General features: G+C 41.4%; 1 protein-coding gene across 1 annotated transcript in view; it reads right to left on the bottom strand.

The window, feature by feature from the left end:
• Positions 1 to 23,026, bottom strand: part of cntn5 (contactin 5) — a 179,539-nt gene that overhangs the window by 19,132 nt on the left and 137,381 nt on the right. The window contains exons 10-16 of the mRNA XM_083637132.1: positions 19,817 to 19,953; positions 16,975 to 17,104; positions 13,955 to 14,099; positions 5,491 to 5,618; positions 4,876 to 5,051; positions 2,607 to 2,727; positions 127 to 285 (exon numbers count right to left, since the gene is read on the bottom strand). Coding sequence (XP_083493258.1) covers positions 127 to 285; positions 2,607 to 2,727; positions 4,876 to 5,051; positions 5,491 to 5,618; positions 13,955 to 14,099; positions 16,975 to 17,104; positions 19,817 to 19,953 — 996 coding nt within the window. The remainder of the gene's footprint in view (positions 1 to 126; positions 286 to 2,606; positions 2,728 to 4,875; positions 5,052 to 5,490; positions 5,619 to 13,954; positions 14,100 to 16,974; positions 17,105 to 19,816; positions 19,954 to 23,026) is intronic.

Consider the following 23,026-nt stretch of genomic DNA (forward strand, 5'->3'; position numbering starts at 1 on the left):
AATCTTGCACTGGTTAGGCTGCTTCACCTCTCTGCACAAGACTTTGGACAGGATTAAAGCTTTTATCTACGGCCCCAAATCCACCATCTTTGATCCAGAGGCTGCATTTTGCTCCTTATTGATTACCTGTTCTGACAGTCTGCCAGCCTAATGAAAATGGGCTGCGAGCCTGTAAATTGTAGGTGCTGATTGGGCTGTGGTTGTCCAGCCCACCACTCCAGGACAGAGTTGCTGTGGTGTCTGTGATCTCCTCCACTATCACCACTCCAGGGGGTCCAGGGGGACCTGGTGGAGAGAAGGTCAGCAGACACAGCGGCTAAATTATAGGCTATGTAACAGTTAGAGCGCAAATGCTACACAAATGCCCAGAACAGAAGGGGAGGAAAAAACAGTCTCTTCCGCTATGTGAATGAATTCTGATTGAGCTGGCGCATATCGCCATGTCCTCATCACGCATCGTTGCTATTCGCTAAGCCAGTGGATGCAATCATGCAAGCATAAAGGAGGATGTGCAACTGTGTGCGTACGGTGAAAACGTCTCTGTTGTAATCTCAGCACAAACAAGACACAACAACTTGCTAAACTGAACCCGGATTTGGGCTGACACCGATCCGTTGCCAAGGATGCTGATTAAGGTATATTGAAGCTTTCCCACCCCCTGCATTTCAGAGGCAGTTTGCCAGTTCTGCTGAGCATAACTGTGTGCTAGACCTCTCTCTGTTTTAATACAGCCCAACATATGTTTACCTCAGCCTTCACAAGTCAATGTAATCTGCAAGTGCAGCAAACGTCTGAGGACTCTAGGGGGAACAGCTGTAAATGAAAAGCTGGCAGCTGCTACGCTCAATGAAAACCAATGTACTGTGTCTCCAAGAAGTGCCCATTAGAAGGTTGCATTGAAAGGTACATTTGCATTCGAGGACATTAATATGCATTTTGTGTCACTATAGCGCCCTCCTTTAAGTCCGGCCGGACACCATGAAATAAGCTTTCGGGTATTGGTGCTAAAAGGCTCAGCAACAGCCATTGAAACCACCAAACTACATAAGGTAGAACGGAGTCAAATGATAGCCTGAAATCTCTCAGCACCATTGAGCTCAATTTAGTATTGACAGTCTTGCAAGGACTACTTTAATAAGACATTTAATCCTCGAAATAACATTATGGGGAATTAATACAATACATTGTGCAGGGTCAGGCAGCATGCATTTCCAAGACTACTGAGACTCCCTACAGTCAAACTCAAATTAAACTGGAGACAGTGGATACATGTCAATTGATTAATCTCTACTGCACACCTTTCACCCACAGGTCATCATGACAATCATTGCTTGCATGTGTTATGGCTTAAGGGGAAATCCACCCTAAAACAAAATTAATTTATGTTGTATTTATCGCCATTGCCATGATCTTGGACAGTTGCAAACGTCAACAACTCTCTCTGTAAGGCTTCAGGCTGAGGACTGTGACGATGACCTTATATGACTGTGAAAATTGAGTTCAGTGGAGGACTGGTCTTTTCAAAATGTGTTGCCATGCCATCGGAAAAGATGCGCTTACTAGGCCATGTGGCAAAGGTAGAGGATCACACACACTAAATGATCCTGTCACAGCCTCAAGACATGCATCACTGTGTCACCACGCGACAATCAGAAACACACCAGGAGCTGCATGGCCAATAAACATTAGGCTACGTTGGTAGCAATAATCAGAAACAGCCTTTGACGCTAATATAATCTAAATCTGATCACTACTAGACATTCCGCCAATCTGCCTAACCGCTAGTATTAAACTTGCTCATGCAGACCGACCGTCTGTCCAGATCGCATCAGACTCACAGTGACCATAAAAAATGTAATCAAGGTGGCCGAATGGGGCCAATAATCTTAGCAATTATAGTCATGTAGTGATTGTCCTCCCCATAAGCAAGTCTCTAATCTCTGGTGTACTGTAATTAACCAATACTTCCTGGAGCTGCTCCCCTGGCAATCTGGGCACCCAGAGTCAGCCTGACGGGACAGACGGCCAATATTCCAGGGTTTCCGCTGTATAGTGGTTAGTTGTTATTGTTTACAGTCCAACTGATGCAAGAATGGAGTTGGAGCTGATCGATTGTAGGTGTTTTAGGTCCAGATGACATTTTTCATCTAATAATAATAATAATAAATAGCTGCATATGAGACGTCGTCGGACTGTAAACAATGACGGAAGGAGGCAAGATGTCCGCTCTACAGAATATTGGCCGCATGTCCCAGAGTCATATTAGTCGTCAGACTGATAGACTCATTCATGGAATAAAATAACTTTATTTCATATAAATGCTAACAGCTCTGAACCAGAATATAAACTCTAGGAAATCTTTCTGATTATTCTGATCATAATCCTCTGCTTTTTTGTTTATAGTTTTGGCAAAGACTTGGTCATGTCCATGAAGCTTGACTAAACCTTCCAAGAAGATGGGAATAACCAGTGGATTCTGTTCAGGGTGGAGTTCCACTTCAAAGGTGCAGGCATCAAGTGAAAGGAGAGTGAGTTGCTGCCTCTACTAAAGGATGTCAAAGACGTTGCTGTGCTCAGGGTGCAGTGACAGATAACAACAAGCTCACCTCGAACAAGAAGCTCAGCCTCTGCAAATACGGTGTCAGCACTGGTCTGGGCACGGCAGCCATACTTCCCAGCATGCTTCAACAAAATGCTCCTAATCATCAGATCCACTGTCGAAGACTGCTGCAAGTGGCAAAGCAAAGAATACAGCAAACAGTTAGGTATGAATCCAGGTAAAACATGCTTGACACCAACAAGTGAGATGCCTTTAACAACAGCAGATGTTAAATCCACATCTATCTTAATGCGATGCCATGCTCTGGAGAGACACTATTTTCTTTCCAGACACTTTCCAGACACAACAGATTCCTGGCTGATGCAGGTTGTCATTTTAATCAGGTTCTGTGCTAAACAGCTGCCTGTAGAGCTGGAATTATTTCCAGTCTTGCCTGAGGCATTTCTCATTTCAACTGAGAGAAAATACTGCTAGCAGAAGAACGTAGCAGCATGCAAGCTCATGAATTTACCAGGAGACTCTCAAGCCACATGAGCCTCTCTATAAGATGTACTTCAATAGTTTATTATTATTATTATTTTTTTATTAGTATTAAATGGAGTTCTATGGCTGCTGGGACATGGCTTCATTGCGCACCGGCTACATGGATGAGATTTGTTGGCAAAACAAAATCATTGCTGATTTTGTTATTTCCATAGGATTTGTTGACGTAACCAATGCATTGAAAAACACCGGTCTTATCCTTTAAAACACGTCATGCTGCTTTGTTAAAAATACAAATAGATTAAGTTTGTTTTGACTTACAACAACAACAACAACAACAACAAAGTTCCTTTGATTTTGGACAGTTTAGTCAGAATTGTGTACCAGAATTGTGTACATACAGTAAAAAAAAACTCAAACTGTAAATAGAAGACACTCATACAAAGTTAACAATTGCACTACCCAGTTGCATATGAATATGACATTGATTTTGTCAACTCCCATAGAACCTAGGTTGAATTTCTGAAGTAGGAACACATTTTATGGTTGAGAATTGTTAGCCTTTCTATGAACAAGCATTCAATGAGTTTACAATATATAATATACGCACAGCTAAAAGAACAAGTGCAACCCTTTAAGCCCAAGATGCAGTGGTGCATTCAGCTTTATGACACCATTATATGCCCCCACAGCCCTTTAGCCACTCCCCCTATGGCCCTACCCCCTCCCCTTTCCCCACCACCGACATCCCCCTAGCCACTCTACCTACCCACCCCTCGAATCCTGACTCTCTACCACCTTCCTATTCAAAGCTATGACCCCTTTTCATTTAGCCATTCAGAAGTGAAATAAAAAGAAGGTATTTTAAATGTGACCTGCACATTTTGGTGAGGTCTGGTAGAACATTGCACCTGCATGCCACTGCTACTTCAGAGGGGATCAATCACAGAGGAGCCTTAGAGATGCTCTGTCTGCTCTTATAGACTTTGATCAACATGATGGTGTGATTCACTGCAGGTCTTTAATCATGATGACACCGGGGGTTGGCTGACCTTTAACAGGATTGATTCTTATTAGGGTTTAACAAGTATGTGTGATGTAAAAAGATGTGCCTGAAATCAGTAATTATGAGGCAGAATTAAGAGGGGATTTTTGAATTCCACAAGATGAACTTGTATTATTAACCATTACTATTATGATGATGATAATGATGATGATTATTATTATGTATACATATTATACAAGTGCATATTGTAAGCTTTCAAATGATGTGTCATACATTGAAATCTCAAAATATTTGAAAAATAAATGCTTATTTGAATGTTCGTACTCCTTAAAACAACATTCAGAGAAAATCGTCCTGATAGTTGATCAACAAGCTTCTTTGCCCTGAACAAGCTTAGTTTGCTATCAAATTATATATATTTAGTGATCCTAAAACTCTTGTTTGTTATATTCAGTGTGTTCTACAGTACATCTAAACTTGCGTAATATGAAAAAAAGTGAAAAAACGTATTCAAAAAACAACCTTTTGTCTTGATTTGTGCAATTTCACATTTGCCTAGTTGTTACCCCTTTCACCAGACCTATTTATCTATTTCTTATTAATAAATGAATGAATGAATTAATTAATTAATTAATGAATTAACGAATTAATTAATAAATAATAAATAAAGACGGACAGACGGACGGACACAGACAGACAGACAGACAGACAGACAGACAGACAGACAGACGGACGGACGGAAAGACAGACAGACAGACAGACAGACAGACAGACAGACAGACAGATTTCCTCTTAGAGTTAGTTTTGCTCTTACTCTTGCTCTTACTGTTTGGATGTATTCAAAGTGACCTCCATCCTGTTTAAAGTTGATTGGTTTCTGGTTGAAGAGCCACTGGAAGGCCACCTCCAGCGACGTGTCATGTGTTGCCTTGCAGCTCAGCACCACACTCTCCCCCACGGTCACTTCCACTCTGATCGGGCTGAGCTCCACACGCATGGCCTCTGGAAGCACAAAGCTGCTGCACTGTCATCTCAGGATAACCCAAAGCTAGCGTCAAGCAGCTGCATTCGACCGTGACATTACTGCCAGACAGATCGTGAGAGCTAACACTAACGCAGGCAAAACACTCACCTTTGTCACGTAAACATGCTGGTTTGTTCTGATGGGGCCTGTGTACAGTGCATCAGTATGTGACAGGCTTTTACGCTGCTACAGTGTGTCCTTGTAATATGATTCTTTAACGTGAAAGCCCTTGCTTCATGGTTGAGCAAGCACAATAAATTCCCTGGCACCCCAGCAAAGGTGTGTGTGTGTGTGTGTGTGTGTGTGTGTGTGTGTGTGTGTGTGTGTGTGTTGGGGGGGATGACATTGGGGACTGTTTGCTGGTGGCCGACTTGTGCTAATTTGGCAGAAAATACAGCCCCCCTGGGCATCACTTACCTTTTACCCACAGCATGGCAGTCAGCTCCGCCCGGCCAAACATGTTCTCTGCCCGGCACACATAGTTCCCCTCATCCGCTCGGCTGGAGTTAACAATTCTCAGACTGTTGTTGCGTAACATCGTAATCCTGTGAGAAAGGACACAGAAATCAATACAGGTATGAGAAACAAACGCACGTATGAACATGAGGTTATGCTTGCAGTCATGTAGTTTAGTTTGAGTTTGGTTTATTTACTGTAGCGCATCCGAAAAGAAAACATACAAGCAAATAGCGAAAACACTGGATAGTGCTGGGAGCAGGGGCGGAGCGACCCTATCAGCCCACGGAGGGCGAAGCCCCATGCCCCCCCCCCAAAAAAAAATCCAATTAACTCATTGAGTGCCAATGACGACAATCGTCGTCAATTCGAATACTAACGTAGAGTGCCAATGACGACGATTGTCGTCAATTGCGTTTTTTGACGGTGGGACGTGGATCAAAGCCAGATCCATCTCCTGTGAAAGTATGGTGAATGTTGAATGTGTATAACCTATTTTACTGACCCATTAGGTGGCGACAGTGCTCTCCAGATTAGAGAAAGTTGAGTAAAAAACAGAGAAGAAGTCGTTATGGAAACGGAAACAGAATCGGTATGCATCGATATGCATGAAGCATAACGTTAGCTGTGCCTGTGAACAGCAGTCAATCTGCTGCCACAATTGAGCCCCTCCGTCTCCGCTGCGATAGCCCCTCCATATGATTTAGTTGCTGACACCAGCGTCTTTCTGAAAAGTTACATTATTCTCAGCTGGGAGCCGGCGACACGCTGTGAAAAAGCGGGGTGCAGCGCACTTTTCAGTGCAGAGCAAACGCAGAGCAAACGCAGCAGAGCCACCAGAGACACTCCCACACAGGAGGAGGAGGGGGGTGGGGCACGCAGGGCAGCATACAACCATTGACAGTAAACACAGACCCAGACAGCAGGCTCGATGGACAGAGACAGGCAAACAAGCTAGAATATCTGATGCCCACCAGCAGTAAATCAAGACCAGCAAGAAGGTGTTAGCTGGTTGCAGCTAAAAAATATTATTTGGTCAAACAAAATTCCTTTGTTTTCACTGTTTTATTGAAGGAAATTATTTTTGAGGTGTCACATCAGAAAATATTAGCTTCAGAGTCAGTCATGTGCTTGAAATGCTTCATTTCACAAAAGGCTGAATATCTCAGCTTCTAAATTGAAACGTGTGTTTTTGCTGAAATCCACCTATCTTCTCCGGCTGATAACTAAAGAACGGAAAATGATATCAATAAACTTTTTTTTGCTGATGATACAATAGAGTCTCCTCGTTCTTTGTGCGTGTTCAGTGTTTACATAGTAATATCACACAATATTCTGTGGGCCTCGAGAAATCACTGAAAACGCTCTGAAACTCTGGCACTGGGAGCGTCCGTTCTTCAAAAGTGGCTGGCACTGGCCGGCGGCGAAGAAAAATGTGCCTTTTTTGCATGTTTGAATCTGTTTTAGCCATATTTAGTGGAATATCTCATTTTAAACACACCAATGTTATTGTCTATTGATTGAATTGCTCTCACACTCAGGCCTGGCCTGGCCTGGCATGCAAAAATTTTTTTTGGATGGGGGCGTGGGCCCGGGGCGGGCGCACCCTCTGCCCTGGTGTACGCTCAAAAAATTATTATTATTATTATTATTTTTGGATGGGGGCGTGGGCCCAGGGCGGGCGCACCCTCTGCCCCGGTGTACGCTCCGCTACTGGCTGGGAGAGAAGGGCTTCCTCTGCCATCAAGAGGAGATCATACAGGAGATTTATTTTACAAACCGTCCTAAGATAAGCATAGCATATTTCTGAATGAAGAAAAATAAATGAAATACCAGAAAAGATAATAAAAAATAAAAAGATAGCTTGTTCTTTGGGGTAGGATTTGTTATTGTGGCAGAAAATCATTAAGTTACATTTGCTGATATTGAGAGTAAGTTTGTTCACTTGGAACCATGTGAAAAAAAATTCACAAAGTCAATCAGTGATTTAAAGTCATCATGTGAGGCAATGAGATTAGTGTCATCAGCAAAAAGAATAGGGAGAAGGTCTTTACAGATAGAGCCAGAGGCCAAGTCATTCATATAAATCAACTAGAAATACCATATCGCGGTTGTATGCCTCAGGAGTACACAGATTCTCATCAGTGTCCCTGATGTTTGAGAGAGGAACCAATATTTACACACAAAAAAAGAATCATTAAAGCTATCTCCCTCGGATCATGCATAGGGTTACAATAATAATGAAATTCACAAGAAAAGTTGAAGAACTGAGATATTTGGCAAAGAAGCACGAGTCCACTGGAAAATCTAAAGCAAACTGAAGTTTGACTCATTTCACTGATTTTGGAGGCTCAGAGGACTTAAGCTGCAGAAAAAAAGTCAAGACCAGTGTTTGTATTTGCTGTGTAACCTTCAACAAGGTAACATGAAAACAGTGAAGAGAAAATTGCTTCACAAACGTTTTCAGTCAAGATCAATCAACAATTTAAATTAGTTAATGAAACAGATTTCCAGATACCATTAAATAGCCCTATCTCAAGTAGGATTAAAACAGATGCTATTATTAGCAATAAGGATTAAGCCAATGGTGGATAAACATTCAATAGTAGAACAAAGAAATCTGTCACCAAAATATTGATGTCAAGAAAACAGAGACACGGGGGTAATGAAAATAATTCTCAGATGATAGCTTCATTTCAATTTAGGTACAGTGATTTTGTTCCTGGTGCCGGTGAAAGAACAAACTAGGTTTAGATAACAAAAAAATTGCATGTTTTTAGCAGGGGGTTCGTATCTGGAGGAAACCCCAGGGGAGCACAGGGAGAAAATGCTCCACATCACAGAAAGGCCCTTTTTGATAACCCCACCTGGGGTGTAGGCACTGAGGACACACCCTCAGTGCCCACAGCATCCCAGGCGCGAATCGAACCCAGGACCTTCTTGCTATGAGGCGACAGCGCTGCCACTGTGCCACCGTGCCCCCAACTAGGTTTCTGTTTGCATAATTACAGTAGTTTTAACTTCATTAAAGGCAACTGCAGCAACAAAAATGTGGGGGGACAATTCCTTATTCTTGGAGCCTCTGCATTAAACTTTCCTTAAGAGAAATCAAACGACTAAAGGTCCTTACACGTCATCGGGAGCATTTTTTTCGTGCGTTTCATTTGCACGTCAATAATATTTTATTGTATTATTGTATTTATTGTATTATCAGTCAATGCAACGGTGCATACCAATGGCGAGGTTTCGCTGAGCGTTATTGCGGCGTTTATTTTTCCGGACCAAGGTTGATTTTTCAGAAATTTGCTTCCAACGTGTACACATCTGTTGCTGTGATTGACAGGTGGGTCAATATTCGCATCGCAATTTTGTGCTGTATATTCGCATCGCTCTTGGTGCGTAACAGCCTTAACTTCCTACCCTTGATATCTTGTTTGAAACAGGACATTGAATGTTGGGATTTGCTGCCCCTCTCTCTATGCGGAAGGATCAATACAATCAAGATGAATGTGCTACCCAAAGTCCTCCCATTTTTTTGCATTTCTTTTAGGTCCATAGATTCACTTATATCAACCTTCATCTGGGAAAAAATAAATAAAATGCGTATACGTAAATGTATTCTGCAGAGGCCTCACCCCCAGGGTGGTATGGCACTCTAAAATGTTCAGTACTATTATTGGGCAGCCAACATTAGAGCGTTGATGTACGAAGGATGCCGATGATTCTGATACCCCTAATTGGTTAACTTTAGAGAGTGCATCTTGTGGCCCCACCTCTTTTAGACTGTCTAGAATTAAACCAGATTTGGATCCAACTTGTGATAGGTGCAAACAAGCTCATGTTGGTTTATTACATATTTTTTGGACATGTCCACGATTACATCGTTTCTGGCAATCTATTTTTGATACTTTCTCCAAAATTCTAGAGGAGCCAATAGACAACTCCCCTTATATAGCATTATTTGGTGTTGCACCAACGGATGTCCAACTAAATAATGTCTTGCACTATTTTCAATAATGAAGACTACTTAGCAGCTAACGCCCAGTTCAGGTCATATCACAGTGCACGCCCCCTTTCTTTGAGGTTGTATAACCCATTCATTGTTAGGCTCGCCCCCTTCTCTGATGCTGTCTCCTCACCCATTCACAGTTTACCACACATGTGGCAATAACCAATCAGCCCAAGCTATTCCTCTCCACCTGATCCCAATCACCTAATCAGCGTAGTATATCAGGGTCCATGTTTTACTCTGTTTGCTATGTGCTGTGTATGTGCCATATGTCATTCTCAGTTGCTGATCATCATCGCTGAAGCAGTTTTTGCCCCACCTCCTCCCCTGACCACCACCATTGTCATGACTCCTGATTGAAGAATTCCCTATGGGGGATTTCCTATCCTATTCTTCACCGACGACGCCCTCTCATCATCTCAGGAGAGCGTCATCATATCATGGAGTCATACGCCAAAATTAATTTGTTGTATCATTAAAGCTTGTTAAACTTTCTACTAGTCTCTCATGATTGAAATAAGTGCAACATGCTGGCCTTTTGTACTCTGTTAGCCAGGTGGCTGATATTATTTAAGTAGAAAGACCCTCAATGGATCAAAGAGGTTATGCTATATCTCAAACTAGAGAAGATAAGATATTCTCTCCAAGGGTCCATACTGAAGTTTTATGCAATTTGGCAGCCCTTCCTAACATTTATGGAAAATATGGAAGCAGAGAATGTTACCCCGTAGTGTGTGTGTGTGTGTGTGTGTGTGTGTGTGTGTGCATGCGCGCGTAGGCATAGATTTTTTTTCTCTTCTCCTTTTTTTTTGTTTATGATGATTATTATTATTGTTCTGTATGTGTTCTTCTTATAACGTTGGAATATGACTAGCTTTATCTCCCTGGTGCAGGTCTGAGGGCGTGGGTGGTTTGGGTGGGTTCAGGGGATTGGTACTGTTTGTACTTTATACATTGTGAAAACCTTGAATAAAAAGTCCTTGATTCAAAAAAGGAAAGAAATCTAACCAAATGGTGCATTCATCTTGCACAGCGCTCGTGAATCCAGCTGTCAAACCCTGAATATGCTGCCTTCAATGAATCGAGAGTAAAAGCTATCAAAGCAAGACTTGCACATCACCCAGCTGTCCTCTTGGGAAATGCAAGTCTAATAGAGAGGAAAAACAAATGTAATAGAGTGATGATAAACGCCAAGTCTGTATTCACCAAGCAGCAACATTATTCACCTGAATGACACCAGCAATATATTAAAAGTTCATTCTTACTTGTCAATAACAGCTTTACAATAAAGTGCTTGACGTCACATAGCGAATATGATCTGACTATATTCCAAAACACTGGAAGCAGGTGTGTGAGCAGATGGCTATGGAGTGGATATCAAGTATAGCATCGTAAATTACACAAGTCACTGTTCTCCTCTCAGTGTCCAATGTCAACTCCTTTCATTTAATATCTAAATATTTATAATTACATGTTTATTTGAGCTTGGGTTGTGGCACAGGGATGAATATTTACAACGTTATTTTTAAATTATGATTATAAATTCCAATCGCCCCCCCCAAATCAAAGAAACCGAATGATGGGGGAGTGGGGTATTCTTTTAATTTAATTCATATTGTTTGGCATTCATATTTACAGCACTAAGCTCTTTCATCATGGGCAAAGTGATTGAAATTGGCACAGAGAAACTCATGGATGCGTGACAAAATCTTGCCACACATAAGACAATTCACAGGCAATCTGCAGCCAGGAGACATTTTTCAAATTAGGGAGGGAATCCGCATCCGACAAGGACACTGAGGCAGAAAGGACACATGATAGGGACTGTTGGTTATACAAAATATGCAAATTAATTCAACCTTAGGAGAGAAAAAAAACATGAAGATCACAGGAACCTATAGCGCTTAGAAGTATTTTTATATGTGAAGGTTTCTGAGGCGAAATCAAACTAATAAATACTGAATAATAAAATCAGCAGCCTATAAGACATTTTTGAACATTTTAGATATATTATTTTATAGAATTGTCAAATGATGCTGTCCTTTTGTCTGTCCCTTATAAAAGAGGCTTTTGGATTTCAATTGAGTCTGCCACATACTTTCAAACTACGGTAATGGGATTAATACTTTCTATTTAAGAGACAAAAGCCCTGAACATTAGCGGAAATCCATGTTAATTACAAACCTTCATTAAGTCAGCACAGCTGTCAATGGCAGATAAACGTGAAGCTGTTTCGATTTCACCCCTGTTCTTCCCAGAATTGAACGTCTCTCCATCCATAAACTCCTTACATTACTATAGATAGGTAATGTCAGGAAATCCTTGCAGAAGTCACCCTGGCCAAGACTTGAAGATGCATGGCTCGTCCGGTTTATTTCAGCTTTTCCAGAGGATCAACCTCCATAAGGCAATATAATGACAAGCTACTCCTTTAAAGATACTGTACTATTCACTTCAGTCATTCTCATATGCTGTTTAGTAGCAACATTATATTATTACATTATACTGTAAAGTCGATTTTCTTTTCAATTCTAAATTTGAAAAGTATTGACAGTGTAGCAGCTCAAATGTAATAGATGGGATTTGCTACAATTATTGATTGTACAATTTCTTTAATTGAGTTTATGAATAAAATGAATCATACACCTATATAATGCCAGCAGTTAATAATGAATGATACATTACTCTGAGGGGAGAGATTAACTAATAATAATATAATGTAATATAATCATATTTTGGTGAACAATTTTCTGCTGTCTCAAGGCAAGGCTTTTTCTAGAGTTCGATGAAAACAAGATCAACGTGTCGGAGAAGAAGAAGTATGGATCTCCCTCTGTGGTGTATGCCGATAACTTTGAAAAATAGATTTGAAAGGGTTTGACAAATACCTCAAACGCTTTATCAGATCTCAACAAACCATGTCATTCATCACAATTTTAGGGCAACACACTCAGTATCCTCATCCATCAGTCAATCAGTCCTATTGAAGCCACCTCTAGAAGGTTGACCGCACGCTCAAAATTCACCATTGAGGACAATTTCTCGTTTTAGCGAAAATGAAAGCATTGACCTCCAAAATGACGATGTTAAAAAAAATCTTGAACACCCAGTTTTCATCCACCTGTTAGTGGCGGTAGGTAGGTACGGCTTGTCGTTGCCTCTCCGAGGGAGAGGGCACATGACGATCTGATTATCATCTGGCTGCCATGGCTGCTAGGCACTGTTGAACGGATTGATGGATCTTGGCTGATAAACAAAAAGGTCCTGGTCTCTCATTCACAACTTGGGATGCTCAGCAGTGACTGATCATTTCAGCTCTGTCGCACGCTTTGATTGATGCGCCCTCGCCCCTGTCAACCCCCTCCAGGCGCAGCGGAGAGCTGTTTCTCATAAGAGATGATGCATCCAACTGCATGTGAATTCCAAATGCAATTGTAGAGACTAAATTGTCAGCGTCTCTGAGGATGAGGTGGGGTTGAGGAGGAGTCTCTAGAGCTTTGCCGGTACCTAAGGTGTTTTATTTTAGCAGTGACACTTAATTTCAGTTACAGTAATGAAAGTGTGATGTGTTAAAACAAGACATGTAAACAATTCCTCGAGGGTATGAATTGGAATCATAAAACTTGAGATCATGTCAGGAAACCACAGTGAAACATGATCTAAAGATACTGGCAAACAGAAGTGACTTCATACATAAATTATAATCTCTCATAATATTCTACTCTGTCAACTCTTTTAGTATTTATAATACAGAACTCCAGTAATTGTAATATGGTCTGCATAGAAAATGTGCATGGTCTATCCAAATTGTAAAATCATACATAATCCTCAATAGAAGTCTACAAATAATTTAAGGGGTTCCTTGCAAACATTGCTACACATGCAAAATATTGCCATCTCACTATCATAATACAGCAGACTCCGTAGCAGACACTTGTTCTTTGCTCACCTGGCATGCTCATGCCAGTTGAGCGGGCGATGCCGTGTAGTGGCAGAGCTGCGTCGTGTGCGAAGCGGGCGAGACCCTCGAAGGCAAACCAACGAGGCACGGTAGAAACGAACGCTGCCAGTTGAGCGGGCGCGCATGTGCAGTGTGCGAGGCAGTGAGGGATGCAAGAAAGGAGCGAGCGATGTGCGCTTAATTTAAAAAAATGTATAATTCAACCCGGGTTCAAGCCCCCGTGCCTGCAAGTATCCATCCTGCTAGAGTGTCTTTGAGCAAAACACTGCATCCCTACCAGCTCGAGGGAAATTTCCTTGCACAGATCAATAAAACAACATTTCATAATTCCTTCGAGACACAGATGTGTTGTAACTGACACAACCGAATCGAGGTAACCATGACAGTGTGTGTTAAAGATGTAGAAATCACTCGTCTCCTTTTTGAGAGTGCAGTGCAGTAAAGAGCTGTTTTACCTTCTGCTTGGCTGTATCCGTCTGTCGTCTCTCCTCCATGTTATCCGTGGTTTGGGTGATGCTCTGGGTTTGCATTCCAGTGATACATCTTTCCCAAGTGTGGCAATGACCCGAACGGGATTGGGGATAAAGACAGGTGCCGACGCTGTGTGGGACAAAACATAATTGTATCAGGCAGGGGTGTCAAACTCATTTCAGTTCACGGGCCACATGCCATCCAATTTGGTCTCAAGTGGGCCAGACAAAGAAAATCAATGCATAATAATAAGCTATAAATAACCTTACACCTACAAATTTCCCTGTTTCTTTAAGGGTAAACAATTAGCCCTACAGGTACATTTTAAGAACACATTTTCACATAGGGTTATCTCAGCTACCACAGGCCTATCATGATCAAATCTACCGTCTGTAACTGTGCATTACAATTGACGGCTTCAAGAGTACTGAAAGTAGTTTATCCTTTAGTGATGAATACAGAAAACATGAATAGACTCCTTAATATTTAACTTGCTCCTGAAACTTGGTACCTCTTAGCCTTCATAAGTGCATCACATTGGATTGAAGGACTTCTCAGTGCAATTTTTACACTTTGCAAAGTCATCCTGTGGGCCGGATTAGACTCTCTGGCTCGTATATAATAAGGTTTAAAATGACAATGGCAGTGACCAAAGTGTGTATAAACATATCTATACACTGCATCAAAATACATCTCTGTGCAAATTCAGTATCCACTAACATTAAATAACTAAGCATTGTGTTGTGTAATCAAGCTCTAATTAAATAATTGTATAAATAATTGTCATCATGCTAATGAAGACATGGTTGGATGATTCCACACACATTACAGTAGAAGAGCAACTTTCTTTCTTTCTTTTTTAACCAGACTGACTGGGCAAATAATTAAAAACAATCGTCTCTTTTTGGTCACAATAATAGTAATTAAGCAGAGACAGCTGAGACAAGTGTGCAGGCAAAAACTTTGGGGTGTCATAGAGCTGTATTACACATCAAGGCCATCTACAGTATAGGCTGCAAGCCATTGTCAAGACTGGCTATTCAAATATTGAATGATGCTTTATAGGTGACGTTATATACAATGACAACCTCATCTGTGGCTACAGGCTTATGGGTGACATTATATACAATGACAATCTCATCTGTGGCTACAGGCTAAGCCCATATCCCTGTAACACTCATGTCTTAGAGCCTTGGTAATGGCCTGAGTGGCACAGGTCCCTCTAGACACAAAAAGCAGCACAAAACAAAGCACTTGCTGTGGTTGTTTGTTTTAATCAAAACGAGAGCTGGCCTGCAGCTGGTGGCAGCAGTGCCCTTATTGCTTCACCCGCCACCCTCCCAGAAGAGCTGGATCTGGGACAAGATCACAGCCGCTGCACCCATGTAGCCTCCAGTGATCGCTCATCTGCAGGCTGTTATTAGCCATGTAATCTGTCCTGATAGTGTTTGCTTGTGGACATCTCCAAAGGACACAGGTCACTGGGAAGAGATGCCTGGTGGATATAGTTATGAAAACATTCATCACCGGCGTCCAAATATCATCATTGTGACTGTTATTCTAGGGAGGGCGAAGGCACCTCCTCGTCAACTAGCATAAACCTTATTAGAATCTAGGCCTTCTGAGTCCTCCAGACAACACCATGAATTTTAATAAAGGAAACTGCTTGTTTTATGTCTACTTTATATTGATGGTTTATGGATTAACACTAAAAAACCTTTTATAGATCTTGCAACACCAACAAAAAAAACCCATTTGCAATTAGATTTTTGAAATGCCATGGATTCCCTTAAAAAAAAGGGCATGCACCACACGGACAGTAAATCAAACTGTCCTGCAGGGAAACAAAAAGGGGGAACGGGTGTCACCAGATGTGTCCCAGTATTGGAGCTGACAGGGAGAACATATTGCATCAACACACAGTAGTGGACAGACGTCTGATGTCTTACTGCTGTGTGTGTGTGTGTGTGTGTTTGTGTGTGTGTGTGTGTGTGTGTGTGTGTGTGTGTGTGTGTGTGTGTGTGTGTGTGGGGGGGGGGTTCCTTGGTGTTTAGTGTCTCTACAGTAAATTAAACAGTGCATGTAAATCTAATGCTACTGTACTTGTTGCTGGGGGAAAAAATACAACCACCACTAATTTCAATATAATGAGATATTATACATAACATATAGACACACGGACATACAGAGGTGCACACACAATGTTTTTTCCTGTCAAGGCGTTTCTCCAATCAGCACATTGTTCCACAGATTGCACAAAACGGCATCATCATCGTCATTCTTACTCTCTTACTGCAGGTGCAAATTAAAGCATCTACCTAATGCTGACGATAAACATGATCATATAATAATTGCAAAGTATAACTGCTGAAGTGAAAAGTAATGTCTGAAATTGAGTTGATTTTTTTTCTTGTGAATATTGCTGGTTTTGTTGAAGTTTGTGTTCTAGCGGCAACAGAAATAGTGGAGGTAAGACCCTTGTCATTAAACTCCAAAACAAACCAGGGATGTCTTTCTTCTAGCATTTGTTCCCATTAGTATAAATCTATAGCTACAAGTTGCTTTCGAATCTCCTCGGAATAAGGCAGCACTGTTAGAGGCTCTCCTCAACTTAATGTGTGCGGACACCTCATTGAATACTTCTTTTATTCATACCAACGGTAGCTCGAGTTAAATCAGGGACCATTGATTGCCAATCAGTTCAATGTTCCCCACTTGCATTTCAATCTCTCTTACCTATCACCAAGTGCATTATTCAGATGCCAATACGCTGTCAGCAATTTCCTTCTTTATAGAGTATCAAGAAATAAGCTGTCGTCATGGAAAAGTTACCCTTAAAATTTACGACAAAGGCAATGTTCTGCAAATTAAAAGTTACCAACGTTTATTACAAAATAGATATTACATTTAGGGAGTTGAAGCAAATGATCTAATCTCAAATGTGAAGGTACATCAACTTGTGGAAATGTTTTCCAAAATTAACCGAAAATGAAGGTATATTTACCTAAAATCTTGAGTTCAGCATTGGAGTAGATGGCTCCATACTTATTTTCTGCAACACACTGGTACATCCCCGAATCCTCCTTCCGCACATTGTCAATGGTCAGCTCTCCATTCGTCACCTCAACCCTGCTCTGTAACAAAAACACAGTTTAAAGCAGTGCTTCTCAACTGGTCTGGCCTCACAACCCACATTTTCCCTTAGTCATTCAATCTTGGATTACAGGTACTGCTTATCCCATAATAAGAATGCAAAGTCTCTGTGTGTGAGTGAGCAGAAATTGTGTTCAGCCACAGCGATGCCATTTTACATGCGATCGCGCTGAATCTTTCAGGAAGTGTAAAGAGCACCCCTATGGGAGACCTAAGAGCCAGATTTTTGAATTATGGAATTAGGGCTGACTAAATGGGCAAAAATTGCTAATAGGGCTGGGGCACGTGACATAAGCGCGGGTGGGGAGCGCTTGCATTGTGGTCCAGTATGACAATCGTGGCTAGGCTAGTAGCAGCCACACCAAACTCCATTCATCTGGCAACTAAATGTGGCCCTGTCTATCGGTAAATTGAATACCACCAGAACACAATTTACAAACTTTACTCTCTCCGATTCGGCATACGTACATATTATCTCCCAAGAAGCACATTGTGAATGTAAAATCTCATGTTTGGAAGTGGTTCGCTCTGCTGCTGTATCACCGCCCTCCACTGTGTATTTTGTATTTTAATATTATGAAATGTGTGCTTCTTTTGGAGTATGTGTATGCCGAATTAGAGACATGCTTACAAGTATTCATAAAATCTTCATGTTTGCATAAAAAAGTCTCAACTTGTATGTCTCGCAAAAGATGCGAGACTCATTCATTCTTAATTCTGAGTGTCAAAAAAGCTCCCCGATAGGCTAAATGGCCAATGATAGACCCTTCTCACGGGGGCCATTTTGTGTCGAAAAGGCAGGGTAAACACAGGTGCAAGCAAAACACTAATGAGGGTTTCCAACTTCCATGATTGGAATTTGGAAACCCTCATTAGTGTTTTGCTTGCACCTGTGTTTATTGTGCCTTTTCGACACAAAATGGCCCGGGTAAAAAGGGTCTATTGTGTACTCCAATCGGTATCAGAATCAGAATGCAAAGTCTCTGTGAGTAAGTGAGTAAGTGTGAGCTGACAATGGCTGTGCAGCTCGATACACTGCACAGGTTAAACTGCAAGTTAAAGTCGAACTGAACCTGTTCATCACGTGCATAATGAGTCCATTTCAGACTGAAAACATAGTTTGTCTAAGATGACAGGTTGAGAGGCGGGTCATAGTATCACGTCGATTATTTTATTTGACAATTCTGGGGACTGGATTGGGCTTTGGCCAATCCTGGCGTGTTCCGCCTCCAAATCGAGTGGGATTCAGTGTGTTGTGGCGCTCCCCTCGGGAAGAGCCTTTTGACGGGAGGAGTGGAGCTCAGCGAGCCGCAGGCAGCCAGCTGCCTTCGTGTTGCCGAGCGGAGAGTGCAGCACGTCGGCCTGGAATCTCCGAAGTGCGACCCCTGACAACCAAGCTCTCGGATGCGCGCACCATTATCGCTGCTGTAAATACGATATCCCTGGAATGCGCGTTTTAACGAGCCAGTTACATTTCTTTGCATTCTTAGAGAATATAGTTTTTGTTTTTTGTTCATGTTTCTAACAATTGGCCAAGTTAGTAGTTAGTTTATGGGATAGGAATTCTGCCAGATGACAGGCACTAGGCGCCATTTTCTACTTCATTTGGAAGAGGAAATTATCCAGAAATGAAGATTTGATTGACAGCTGCATGTCGTGATATGATTGGTTGAAATGGGGTAGAAATTTGATAGTACTAGGTGACGTCAGCAAACTGTTATCAATGAAATCTTGAAAAATGGACTTTTGATGTGAAAAAGTATGAAAAACTAAAGAAATTAGATTGTTGTGATTTTGTTTAATACATTATTAAATAGGTGCACGGCATACCCAGGTATTTGAACTAAATTTTTGGGTTCAGCTCGACTTTAAACTGGTGATGCTCATTTCTGAATGGTCTAGGTCTTTAGTTTGTGTTTGTAAAGTTTCATGAGGCGGTGATGATTATCGTAGAGGTCAAAATGTGTAATTTTATACAGTGAGGGCAACTTTTGAAACTACAATGAAATGGCTACTCTGGGGACTAACATCCTCACACATGATATTGGGCTGATAATCCACAAGAGTCTAGCTTTCCAGTCATATGCATTTTATGCAATTCCAAGACTGTTTATGGACCCCATATGCAGAAGTATTCAAATAGGTGAAAATAACCCATTTATACAACATGCAGACAGACTAGAACATGTACCGGTAGTTACAACTGGAAAGCTGGAGGGAAAAAGAAGCAGAGGCTGACAGAGAATAAAAATGATAGACGGACTAACATCATGGTTGGAAACAGGGAAGACAATGGATACAATCCGGAGGGTTGGAGACCATGACGGATGGAGAGGTATGCTGAACTTGATTGATTGATTGACTCCATGCAAAAAACCACAGGATTTTTTGCCAAAAACTGCATGGGGTTAGTATAAAGTGGGCATTACTGTAAAGGGGAGACTTGTGGGTACCCATAGAACCCATTCTCATTCAGATATCTTGAGGTGAGAGGTCAAGGGACTCCTTTGAAAATGGCCATGGCAGTTTTTCCCTCACCAGAATTTTACCTAAATGCTGTTAGTCTGACTACAGATATTAAATGTAGATGCTGTACTTGTAGTCGTATAGTTTAATATCTACAATAGGAATAATTCAGATGTTTTATGGTGTCTTCAACAGAAGGGTATTGTATGGTAAAATACTCTAAGTACCTCCGATGGCAAGGGTGAGCCGTTGCGAAGCCAGCGATAGGTGGGCCGGGGCCTGCCGATGGCCTTGCATTCCCACTGGAGCTTCTCTCCACTATCCATCTGAGTATCATTAATCATTCTGACCCATTGTGGGAGCGCTGGACGATAAAAAAAAGAGAGTAAAGAAAAATATTTAAGAATAAGAAATACATCCTTGAAACAGCCACACAGCACATGCATGGCCTGTATACTGCATTTCGAAGGAGCATGCATGTTATATACTATATATATATATATATATATATATATATATATATATATATATATATATATATATATACTGTATATATATATATATATATATATATATATATATATATATATACCCACACGCACGCACGCACACACGCATGCATGTACGGTATGTTTGTGAGAATTTTGTAACATATACTGTAACATAATATTTGTATAAAACATTCCTAAGCAGACACAATACTGTATGGTTCAGGTCAGGACATTAAAGCAGCAATATGTGTGTTCCTCTATATATTGTGTGTTCCTCTATATATTTTCATTTTGGTGCAAAGCAGTCATTGCTGTGGTGTTTCTGCACTTCCACGAGATCAACAAAAGATTGGCAGTCAGTGTGGCACTATCATGTCTGTCTGTTCAGCCATGATGGCTAACACTGCTCATGCCAAAGACGATGGGATTTCAAGCAAGACGAATCAACTTCAACTGACTTCCTGTCATTTTGGCACGCAGGTTTTGCTCATGGCTTCCACTAAGAGATTTTTGGCAGGTCTGAGTCTATTGGAGTCAATGGGAAAAGTCAACGTGATCTCAGATTATGACAGATCCCTTAGCCCCCATATTCATTAAAGTAAATATTCGGCCCATTCTCCGAAGCCACATATCTTCTGAATATTCTGACACTAAAATGGCATTTTTCAGACAGACAGATCAGGAGAAAACAAAACTTGTTCAAGACCTGTCTCTATCTCAGCAACACACTCGTGAGATTTGGCAACAGGAACTTAGCTAAAGCTAAATGTGAAGTTCGTTGATGTAGTAGCTAAATCTGTGGCTAGATTTTCTTTTATGGAATATCTTAGTTTCAACTGTATTGAGCCATCAAGGGGCAGCTTTGTGTTATGTGTGGTTGGTGTGGAGTTTGGGAACTCACGATCTCTATTTCAAGTTAGCTTGCTAGGTCAGCACTAACCCCGCTTAAAGCCTGCTTGATGAAGAAAACAAGTGGGGGCGGAGGGGGGAGTAACGAGACTTGGGGAGAGGTGATCACGTGACCATTTGCATTTAAGAGACTTGCTGCTACCAGTTGTTAGAATTGGCGGAGCCTGCGGTGACCCATCTAGATAGTAATAGAAGATCTATGCTCATGCTACAACTACCCAGTTATTTTTCTGTTTACTCCAAGCGAACTTGCTGTTACGTAGTGCACTGTGGCTGAGCACTAGCTATCTACTCATCTATCCACTATGTAACCAATGGTAAGTAGACAATATTACTCAGCTCCTTGGATTACTGTCCCTGCACATGATCATAAACCTCTCCATGTGGGTGCATGGCCCCCACTCCTCCATGTGGGTGCATGGCCCCCACTCCTCCCGGTCCTTATGTGTACAGGGCCAAGATAATGAACTGCCTCAACCTTGGTGGGACACATTTCCAAGGCCGTGTACTGCTTGGCAACTCCCATTCTGTCGACATCACAAGGAGAACAGGGAGTCTAATTTGTAGCAGCATCACGCTGAATGTAATTTACACAGGTCAGCTGGTAGCTTGAACTTCCATTGTGACGGAGACCTTCCTGACCGTGATCATTCAATCAAATCACACACAAAAGTATTATAATGAAGGTGCCATATGCAGAGTAGAAAGGAACGTGACTGGCATGCTAGTGTAGTGTAGGGCTAACAGCTCAATGGAGGGGTTCCTTCCTGTGCCGCTCCAACTTTTATAAACATTACAGTGAATTAAGATCAAGCAAAAGACAAACAACAACAACAACAACAACAACAACAACAACAACAACAACAACAACAACAACAACAACAACAGCAGGGTAACATTTAGGAAAATGTTTCCCTCTAAATTCTGTACATGACTTAAGGAAAAAAGAAACATAAAAACCACAAACATCTACAAAAAAAAAAAAAAAAACCTATGCATACACATACACAAACAGATTCACTCAGAAAAATAACCCCCTCCCCGCAGGACCCCCCCATCAATAAACACATTAAGATATATTATTAACACATTTTGAACAGATCATAACATCCTGGGCAGAATCTACAAGTGAACAGTCTCCACCACATAGCAAAAAGAAAACAAACACAACCTAGCTATCATGGCGATGTCCATGGCTCCCCTGCATGGCTTTCCATGCCGTAATATTGTCCACTTTGGCGCCATGCATACGGGCCATGATGATAAACATTTGCATGCTAATTGTTTGCATGTACAGGCCTGCTGCTAGGTATTAAACTAATAGTATCTTATGAAAGCTGCTGCTAGGTATTAAACTAATAGTATCTTATGAAAGCGGAACACAACAAAAGAGATGTCTGCACAACCACGTCTTCAGTGAGGCAACCTTGCTATAGGAGCTGTCCTCTGCCCTCGCTGTCATTTAGCGCGAGGATTGTTACTATGGTAACGCCTGCTGATGAGTTTAAATTGTACACATTGGTAGCGGGCAGAGCGCCGGCAGGTAGTGAAACTGCAGCTGGCCATGGCATACCATGGTTAAAGCACTTTGTACATCTAATATTTGATCACACTGACCCAATAATAATAGCTTTTATCAGCAGTAATTGCTCCACTTGTCCCCGGGAATAATAATGTATGCACAAATGATTGATGTCCCAGCACCTTTGCCTCATATTCAACAAGTGAGTTTCTGTCTTTCTTCAGACTGAAAGGCACAATTAATGCTATGGTATGCTCTCTGTGTGAACTACACTCTGGGAATGTGTACATTCTCACTGTGTGTGCACTGCAGTAACAGTCAGGCTTTCTTTGCTATTTGCACAATGCAAAATACACTATACTCCAACTACTACAATTGGTGATAAGCCTAGATTTATTAAGAAACAATTGTATACACTGTAGTTACTTCTATGTCTATGCTACTGTTCAAGGCATAGCATATGTTAGATTTAAGCATGGTATTGTTATTCTACATAGAGAATTTGGTCCTACTTA

Source organism: Poromitra crassiceps (genome assembly GCF_964638095.1).
Source record: "Poromitra crassiceps genome assembly, chromosome: 5".
Lineage (NCBI taxonomy): Eukaryota > Metazoa > Chordata > Actinopteri > Beryciformes > Melamphaidae > Poromitra > Poromitra crassiceps.